General features: G+C 40.7%; 1 protein-coding gene across 1 annotated transcript; it reads right to left on the bottom strand.

The window, feature by feature from the left end:
- Nucleotides 1-196: 196 nt before the first annotated feature.
- On the bottom strand, nucleotides 197-5,731 carry LOC139474516 (quinone reductase-like). The gene is made up of 3 exons (XM_071257570.1): nucleotides 5,470-5,731; nucleotides 4,775-5,011; nucleotides 197-3,310 (listed from the first exon to the last, which is right to left on the bottom strand). Exons 1-3 carry the CDS (start codon nucleotides 5,633-5,635, stop codon nucleotides 3,081-3,083), a joined length of 633 nt encoding a protein of 210 aa, XP_071113671.1. The 5' UTR covers nucleotides 5,636-5,731; the 3' UTR covers nucleotides 197-3,080.
- Nucleotides 5,732-10,235: the final 4,504 nt, after the last annotated feature.

Genomic DNA, 10,235 nt, shown 5'->3' on the forward strand with positions numbered 1-10,235 from the left:
ATGACAGAATCGTACTACACGTCCGGAGGCAACTCGGTACAGCGAATACTTCCTAGGTAACTGATTTACATCAGAAGAATCTCCTCATCTTTGACCAAACCCAGCTGTGGAGTGGTGAATACACACTCCACAGCACACAACACACATTCATTCATCAGTGTCAAGAAGTATACTTTGAAAACACCAAACAAACAACTAACTATTTATTCAAAACAAAGTGTATCAAACTTCAAAACTCTAAGTTGATAAAAAATATATTATGCTAGAGTTACACTGACACCTTCAAAACAAGAACACAAACACATTTATTCAAGGCACAGAAGCTGACATATATCAGTTATTAGGTTATCAACAATATGTCCATGTCAAGGAAAACATCACATAGAATTGCCACCCCAAAGCGTTCTACCAAAGTGGAAGGTTTCCTTTCCGGAATGTGGATGCTGGTAGAGACAAGCAATTACCCCTAAATATACAGGTCATGGACATACCCTCTGTCACTGAACACATCAGGTCATGAACCCTCAAGTAAAGGGCATGTGAAGTGAAGAAAATGATGAAATATTTTGCGAATATCAATTTTCCTAGATACATTTAGTCAATTTTCCAACAGAGAAATATTCATAATATATTTGTAAAATGTTTTGTTAGTTTGTTTGATGTTTAACGTCCCACTCAGCAATATTCCAGATATGTGACAGTGGTCTGTAAATAATCAATTCTGGACTAGAAAATCCAGTGATTGACATCATGAGCATCAATCTACAAAACTGGTATACAATGACATGTATCAACCAAGTCATCGAGCCTGACCATCATGTTATTATTCTAATGTCTTAGTGAAAGTGCTGAAATAACACACTCCGTAATCATAGCCTATAGCTACCAGCGCAGCAGTGGCAACTGTTTTCATTGGTTATTTTGTTTGCCATGTTTAAATCTTTTAATTCTTAGCCATTATATATATACTGTTTCTGCTATTTCTGTTAATCCTACAAAAATAACAACATAGCATACATTGTTGAATGTGTGAAACGACCCTTGATCTTGACATTGTGAGTAATTAGGATCAGAATTAAAGATAGGTAATTAGAGTTATATTACCAACATCCTGTTTCAGTAATAAACCATCAGCTACCCTCAACATCAGTGTTGTTCCTGAGGTGACATGAGTTGTGGACAAGGTAATCAAATGGATGAGCAGACAAAAGACGTGTACCACAAAATCAGAGAGAAGCAGGCAGACTGCATCAGCCCTATCATCATCAATGTTGAAAAAGTGCAGTGCGTCAGACACTGGGAACCCATTTTAACCTCCAGTAGGGGGATTCCTCGCCATGGATGAAATTTTTCGTTTACGTGCGATTTCGGTTCAATCCCATTCTGCATACATCCCAATTTGCTGACAGAAAATAATATAGGCACAATGTGAACTCAGTTATATCCCTGTATATGTGAATGGACCGAACCACTATTGTTCGACTTATTATTTTTTAATATCTGTTGCCCAATCAATCAGGCTTGTACTGTTGCTGCTTCCTGTATGAAATGTTAGTCACTGAAGGAGTAGAGGAATAAAATACTTATTGCTGTTCAAACAAGCCAGTTCCTAAGCTGAGCAGAGATATTAATAAATATGACTGTATTTAAGAGATCAATGATGTTAACATTAGACTGAATATATACTTACTACTGTATAAAAAAAATAATATAGAACCAATCACATCAATCAACTATTTTTCAGATCAATACAGTTTAAGCTCTAAGTTATAATATATCTGTGACTTTCATATGTGTTATGGTTGTTATTTCATTTCACAAGTGTTTCCCATTGTGCCTACACTGTTTTGTTGTCTCAGTATAGAGTTTATCTCCTATCGCAGGTCAAACAGCAAACAGTCATGTTCACTCCTGCATCACTTTCTGAGCATCAGACCGCATCATTTCATGATTTTACTGTAGGCAAAATGGCACTGTAGGCACATTGGGAAGACACCGTGATTTCACCTGTCGTTTATTTAAAGATGGAATTACCAAACATCCATGGACTTATTTTTCAATACAGCCTTGGAGAAAGGCTATTCTAAATACAGTTTCAAACAATAAGTAAGCAACAATACATCAAAGCATACATAAGAAATAACAACTTCAATTTTTGTTCACTAGAAAGTTGTGAAACGTGTCTCACATTCAAGTTTGTGATTCTTGACATTCTCGTTAAAGTCAAATCTTTTACTCTTTTACTCAGAGTGTTATTGTAAATGCTTCAAGTTAGGATGGCGAGATTCAAGTTCCTCTTAAGATGAAGTGTTTATAGTGTTTGAAACTTGTTTGATAAACAGGCATCCTCCAAGAGAGAGTTTGTGGATATCAACTTCTTTATAATGAGGAACACATGATGGTATGGTATTGCTTGTTGATGTGTATTGGAAATTGCCTTGTGCTTTTGATTAATTAATGTGTGCCACCATCTATCTGCAGTGGTAGAAACTAACATTGTAAGTCCACTAGTCCCTATAAGGATAACAAATAGAAAACCTTTAAAAATGGCAAATTTCTACAAGTCCTTATGATACTTTAACTATTGGGCAGTTTGGCAAGGACAAAAGGACTAGTGCCATTTTCTAATGCTGATCTTGCACATTACCGACTCCCAACCCCTATCAAGGCTACCGGTAATTAACCCCTGCACTCCATGTGTCCATTGCTAAGTACCAATCAGTGCTAATTTAACATTTGGCTTCCAATGGTGCACCTATCAGGATCAATCAGCAATAATTAGCTGTTGGCTTCCCTTGCTACGTACGTTTCCACCAGTTCTTTTTACATGTACATGTTCTCTGCACCAAGCATCAAGTACAAAACATGTTCCTCATAACAAAGAAGTTGACATCCATAAATTCTCTCTCTCATGTCTTTCACTTCTTCCCATTCAAATACTAGTCAGCCTCCAAGTTAAAGATGGTGAGATTCAAGTGTCAGTTTGACATGTACCGATACTATTATAATTTCCATTGCTAAAAACGGCAACTTTCATGTGAAACAATTTCCTGGTGGGTGTGTTCTGACCACTGTTATCACTAAGGAATCCCGACTGCCTCACGGTGGTTCCTCATGGCATGGGCGTTCCAGTCCAGCTGTGCAATCAATCGGTTTGCTCCTTTCATCATGTGATCATTCTGAGGGATGCCCTCTTCATCCAAGGACTTGTGTACTTCAGGGATACCAAAGATATTGGACACACTCAGACAACCAAGCTCACCCAGAAATGCTCGGAGCTGCATGGCTGACCTCATGCCTCCATATATACCTGTGGAGAGATCGATCAGTCAGTCCATCATGTCAATAAGTTATGGTTTGTTGGTCTGTAAATAATCGAGTCTGGACCAGACAATTCAGTGATTGACATCATTACCACGATCAACGCAAATGGGATACGATGAAATGCATCAACCAAGTCAGCGAGCCTGACCACCTGATCCCGTTAGTCGCCTCTTATGACAAGCATAGTCTTTTACGGCAAGCATGGGTTGCTGAAAACCTATTCTACCCTAGATCTTCACAGGTCCAATAAGTTATGGAAAGGGATGGGTGCATTTTGAGAGTACATGTTAACACACAAGTGCTACATGAATGAAAACATTTCCCGCATTTGGTAGTTATTAAATTGTTAAATATATCACCAAATCAGTAAGACACAGTGGTGTAATATGTTCACATTCTCATATTGCATGGAGTTTTGAAACCCAAGTATAGAAGCTGACTAATGTAAGGCTAAGAAAAATAAAAGTCTTGGTTCTCAGGCACCGCCCACATCATCATGAAGTCTGACGCACATTTCGTTTTTATTTCCATTTTCAAAAAAATAATTTAAAATCCTAATACTTAAAAACAAGTTACTTCCCTTTACATGCACACTGCTTTACTGCGCATCTCATGTTATGGTCATAGCAGCAATAGGAGTTTGTATGCTTGTTTATGTGAGCAGGCTCTGTCTCAGGTTGATGGAACACAACTGTTTATTTGGTTACATACTAGTTTGAACCAGCCAAAAAACCCACCACCTACCTGCACTATATTTTCAAAAGTCATTGCCTGAGAACCAAATCTTTTATTAATTTTTTGAGCCTAATAGAAAGCTTTTGTCTGTTCCTCAGCTGCCTACTTCTATGAGAATCCCAAGATGAAAATGTTTCCAATAGTTTGCCAATACCTGCTGCTTTTCACTAGAGATGAGCACTGAGTTGTATGTGTAATCTTGGTGATTGTATGTCATGATACCCCTACAGCATAGGTCCTTGCTGTCAACACTGTCAACACCTGGTTTGCCTGGAGACCTTATCATTCACCAGCCTCAGGGATATCTCGCACACTGCAGACTGTGATGTAACTCACATACCGTATTTGCCGTACAAAGTGCTCCACTCAAATAAGCTCCCATAAGCTTCTATGTCAGCCTGTAGGTAATCTTTACCAGTGCCCCATACTACCATAAAAAATGTACATGACAGTCCTTACTTTCTGTGCATATGACAGATTGTTTACAGAAAACAAAGGAATGTGACTGGGAGTATATACTACCAACTATTATAGAAACGTTTGTGTTTCATACATGTCTGAACCAAGTTTGGTTTCTACCACTTGATCTCTGAGACAATGTTTTTAATTTGATGTGTATGGTTTTCATAAGCACCGTCCTTTGTCAACTTTCTAAATACCCAGGTGTTTATTAAGGCGAATATGGTACTACTCATTCAGTCCAACAAGTACTTACCAGGAGAATAACACACTATTCCACTGGGTTTATAGGAGTAGCAGCTGCCCCCGAAGTGGTCCATCATATTGCTGAGTGCAGGAGGTATACTGTGGTTATACTCCGCAGAGACCACCACATAGGCATCTGCCTCCCTCACCTTCGTCTCCGCCTCACACATCCACTTGGGGGCCTCACTCTTGTCCTTGTAGTGGTAAAACGCCCGCTCCAGAAGGGGGAACTTCATCTCCACAGGATCTGTAACATATGTTGTTTTTTTTTGGTTTTTTTGTATTGTATTTTGTATTGTGTTTATGGTACTGGAGGTTCTGTAGCAAAAGGAATAGGGACATTAGTATGAATTAAGAAAACACCCCCATCCGTTGTGTGAGATGCATGGGCCCAGTGACGGGTGATCAGACTCGCTGACTTGGTTGATACACGTCATCGTATTCTGGGTTAGAATTAGTCTTCAGCAACCCATGCTTGTCATAAGATGCGACTAACAGGATCGGGTGGACAGGCACGCTGACTTGGTTGATGCGTAGATCCATGCTCATGATATCAATCACTAGATTGTCTGGTCCAGACTCGATTATTTACAGACTGCCTTCATATGGCTGAGTGCGGCGTAACTAACAAACCAAGCACTCCTCGTGTCTTGAGTCCTATCGTATGCCAAGTGTACACATGAAGACATAACATGAAGGATTTACCGAATACTGAGACTTCGTGGTTGGACTTCTCAAGAGCATTCTTCATAAAGCGGGCGACTCGCAGACCCAGTCGGCCCTCTCTGCAAGATCCCAGGAAAAGTACAACTTTCAGTTTCTGTGTCGTTGTTGCCATGTTTCTAGAAAGATTGCTGAAGGCAGCGTACATAACAGTTTGAGCCGCGCGTCTATCCCGCTCCTGTTCCCAGCGTGCGAACGTGCGTGTATGACTGTCTGGGTGACTGAAAAGTAAACATTCAGCTTAGTGAAAATGTCGAGTCATTGCTAGGTGTGTCCAGAGATTGTCTCCCTTGGTTGCAGTTGCTCGCCAGAGACGAAACTATAGCGCCATTTCAATATTTATTCCCTGATTTTATTATGCTAATAATTATAGAATAACACACGAGGTACGAGTGATTACGGAAAATAAGTCACGAGTGAAATTAATGTTTTAAGTTCCTCGCTTTTACGGGTGTCACGAGTGTCATCCGAGCTTTAGCGAGAAACTTAAAACATTAATTTCACGAGTGATATATTTTCCGTAATCACTCGTACTGAGTGGATTATTCTATTTATCACCCATATTCATATTAATGACATGTTTCAAGAAAAAAACAATCAACTGTCGTCGATCAAACATCAACTGTTTTGTATCAATCCGCGTGTGAAAAAAACACTGTCCACTCACTCCAACCGCATTACTCAATTAACGTGTTGTTTTGCGTGAAAAATATAGTTCTGTTAAAAAATTGCAAAGATCACATTATTGCGGTTATATTTCTGTCCGATTTACACAGCGTACACTATCTAGCATTGATAAAGAAGACAGGTTTCCAAAAAAGTTCATCAGGGTTTTTGATTAAAGCTTGTTTTGACAAGATCTCGTCACTGGCAGACAGCCCCCGTCGTGCATCGGCAGATACAGGCATTTCACATTGAGAAGAGGAAATACGGAAAACTTGTCAATTTTTTTATGTGTCATTTGACAAAAATGAAAAAACCTATTACAACAACCTAGACGGAATGTACAGAAGTCTTGTTTGTTAGAGAAAAGTTACGAAAAGAAGGTAAACTTTGAAAAGTACGATTGCTGTCACAGTGTCGGAATGAATGACCCGACTTGACCAGATATGAGACAGCCGACACCAGGAATGACAAGAGAACCGGCGTTACAGTTTAATCCGGACAACAAGTTTAGGTGTTATGCTGAGTCACCACTGCGACGTAGTGTGCGTGGATTTGCGAATGAATGGGATGAGAAAAAAATAGTTCCGTTGTCCAATGAAAATTGATCTTTGTTCCACTGACCAATCAGCTTCGAGAATCACTAATTGCACATTGTGCAAATATCAAAAAGTTATTACACTGCATATTTGAGCCCATATGAGTAATAAAGTATGTTTAGCTCTGTAAAAGCATGTGTTAGAGTAGATTCTGGTAAAACAGATTTGTTCGAAACAACGGTGCCACTTTCACGATTTTTGTCCCTGCAATGCCGCGCGGCAAGGCGTGCCATTTCGGTGGTACGCAGCGGAGCGTGAAGCCGCGTTTGCGCTCTGTTCGCGCACTGTACACGCATAACTTACGCAATGTCTACGCAATGCACGGCCTAAAATGGGCCGCATTGGCACGCATTGACACGTAATGGCACGAATTGTTTACGTATCGGTTAAGTATTGTTCGCGCATTGTTCACGTCTACCGTACCGCAATGTCCCGCAGTGTCACACACGACACGCATAGTTCCCGCTGTTTTCCCGCATCGCCACGCATTGCCCCGACGACTTCGCGCATGCGTGAAGTCGTCGTGGCAATTTTTGGTCCCGCTTTGTCCCGCTTGACGGCACGCTTCAAATCCCGCTGTTTGCGTATGTATATAAACTCCAAAGTGAAGAGACGCTTCATTCCTCGACTCGCTGTGGACGATACAACATGCTGAATACCAGAAACACTGTTATTGCAGAAAAGAGAAGGTGTCTTTATCTGGCAGCTGCAGGACTATTACTTCTTGAAGAGCAGGAGAAAATGCAGCAAGAGCAAGAGGAAGAGCACGAGAAAGAAGAAGAGACAACCCTAACTAGAACTAGGAAAGCAAGGACAGTATGAGATAGGCAATGGTTGGCTAGAAGACATGAATTCGGACATTATGATCAACTATTGATAGAACTCCACAACGAAGATCCCAGAGTCTACAGGAATTACCTGAGAATGACACCAGACCTGTTCCAAGAGATGGTGGAGTAGTTAACCCCTCACCTTATGAAACAGACCACATTCATGACACAACCGCTTGAAGTTGGATTCAAGCTGGCTGCCACCCTCCGCTTCCTAGCCACTGGAAATTCCTATCCAAGTCTACAGTACAGCTTCAGAGTTGAAGCAAGTACAGTCTGCAAGTTCTTACCAGAGGTGTGAAAGCCATCATTGAGGTCTTCAGGGACGAAGTGCTCAGCTGCCCCCAAACTGAAGAAGAGTGGAAGGAGGTTGCTGAGATGTTCAGCTCCAGATGGAACTTCCACAACTGTCTGGGGGCCCTGGACGGCAAGCACGTTGCTATGAAGAAGCCACCCAAAGCAGGCTCCCTCTGTTATAATTACAAGGGCTTCCACAGCATTGTACTCACGGCAGTTGCAGATGCTGGGTATAAGTTCTTGTATGTTGATGTTGGGACAGAGGGTGGTGCCCCATTGAGCCAGTCCTTCTGTCTCTTGTCATGCAGCTGTGGGTAGTCTTCTACATATTCTGCTAATTTCATGGTATCTGTCCACTTATACTCAGGAATTTCTTTCTTGGACACTCTGATTCTCTTCTTCTGTTTTACTGTGGGCTCTTCTTCACTTGACGGTTCTATTTGAGTCTCTATAATAACTTCAAAATGTGTCTGTGGAACAACATCCACACTTGAGCAGGAGGAAGGAGGAGAAAGATCCCTCTCCCTGACTGCAATCTCTGTCTCTGGCCTGTCCTCTTCCTGTCTTCCCTGGACTGGTCTTACCCTTCTTCTATGGACTTTCTCCTTGTAACGCATGTTGTCCGTTTGCTAGCAATGGCCAGGACCCGCTTACATACGCATTGACGCGAGCGCCGTCATCGCTCATTGGTCGGGAACTACGCGCGAACAATGCGTAAACACTTTCTGAGCAGTTCGTGCATTGAGCGAATGGTTCGTGAAGTGCGCGACCTATGCGTGAGCTGGTCGATCCATGATTACGTGAACAACTCGTGACAACACCCTAACGACCGCACGATCACTCCGCGACACGCTCGAATGCGTGAACGCGGCGCGAACATGCGCGCCCACAACGTGGACAGTTCGTGACCAATGCGTGGCATGGCGTGTCAGAGCGTGTAGTGGATTCCCATGGCACGCATTGACACGCACCGTCGGCAGTGTTCGCGCCGAGTTCGTGCAGTGTTCACGCATGGTTCACGCAAGTGGCACGCACATGGCACGACAATTGATGCGTGCCGAATTTTTGAACATTTCAAAATTCTCTCTACGACATGGCACGCACCCCGCACCCTTCACACACTCCTCACGCTCGTTCCCGAAGACTTTAATCATTGGCACGCCGAAGTGCGAGCCATTGCGGGAACGAAAATCGTGCAAGTGTCAGGGTGGCTTTAGACAGGGCTGTATGTTAAGTCCGATATTATTCATTTTCTTTATAAATGATCTTGTCACTGAAATGTACAAAAATTGTCAAAATGGTATAATTATTTCTCAAGATATTGAGGATTTGATGCTGTTGCTTTTTGCGGATGATGTTGTACGCTTTGCTTATAATGTTGCAAGTCTTCAGAGGCAATTAGATATTTTAGAAATCTTTTGTTTAAAGTGGGGTTTCCACATAAACTTTAAAAAATCAGAAATTGTAGTTTTTAGAAATGGGGGTATTTTAAATCGCTTTGAAAAATGGTACTATAACGGCTGTTTATTAAAAACAGTTTCATATTATAAATATGTGGGGGTAATATTTTCTTCTAGACTGATTTGGACGAAATCATGTGAGAACCTGGCAGCTCAGGCTGTTAAGGCATGCATCCCTGTTTATAAATTATTCCAAAAAGATTTATTCTTATCATTCTCCACAGCTTGTAAAATATTTGATTGTAAAATAAGTCTTATACTTTTATATGGTGCAGAAATTTGGGGGCTAAGGTATTTTGCATGTATAGAGAAAGTTCAAACTTCATATCTTAAATATTTTCTTGGTGTAGGTAAATATGCCTCAAACACAGCTATCTTAGGGGAAACTGGCCGCCACTATATGTTTGTCCAGAGTCAGATCAGAGCTATAAAATATTGGCTATAATTATTGCACATGGGATCAAATAGATATCCTGTACAATGTTATTACTTCCTTAAAAAGCTAAAAAAATTGTTCATATGTTAATGGTTTTTCATATGTCTGGGACTACCAAAATGTTGGTGAGGTAAATATTTATTTTTTTATCAATTTCAGGAAAGACTAAAAGATGTTGCATTTCAAAATTGGTTTGCAAAATTGTCTGCTTCCAAATATTTATCTCATTATTCAAATGTTAAATCTTTGCTGAATGTAGAAAAATATATTGATTCTTTGCAGGATAAATATCTCACAAGAACATTTTGTAAATTTAGGATTGGCTTACATAATTTTAATGCTCAGTTTCTACGTAAAAAACCCTCAGATAATGAAAATAGTGTATGTAGATATTGTAACAAGAGTTGTGTTGAAAATGGAGTCCATGTCTTTTTCACTTGTGATTATTACCCGACTTTACGGA

Source organism: Haliotis cracherodii, unplaced genomic scaffold (genome assembly GCF_022045235.1).
Source record: "Haliotis cracherodii isolate W230 unplaced genomic scaffold, xgHalCrac1.p SCAF_1, whole genome shotgun sequence".
NCBI lineage: Eukaryota > Metazoa > Mollusca > Gastropoda > Lepetellida > Haliotidae > Haliotis > Haliotis cracherodii.

Coding starts and splice junctions, on each gene's coding strand:
- LOC139474516 (XM_071257570.1), bottom strand. CDS start 5,635: ATGTACGCTGCCTTCAGCAATCTTTCTAGAAACATGGCAACAACGACA. Junction 5,012..5,469: donor CCACGAAGTCTCAGTATTCG/GTAAATCCTTCA, acceptor CATATGTTACAG/ATCCTGTGGAGATGAAGTTC. Junction 3,311..4,774: donor AATAGTGTGTTATTCTCCTG/GTAAGTACTTGT, acceptor ATCTCTCCACAG/GTATATATGGAGGCATGAGG.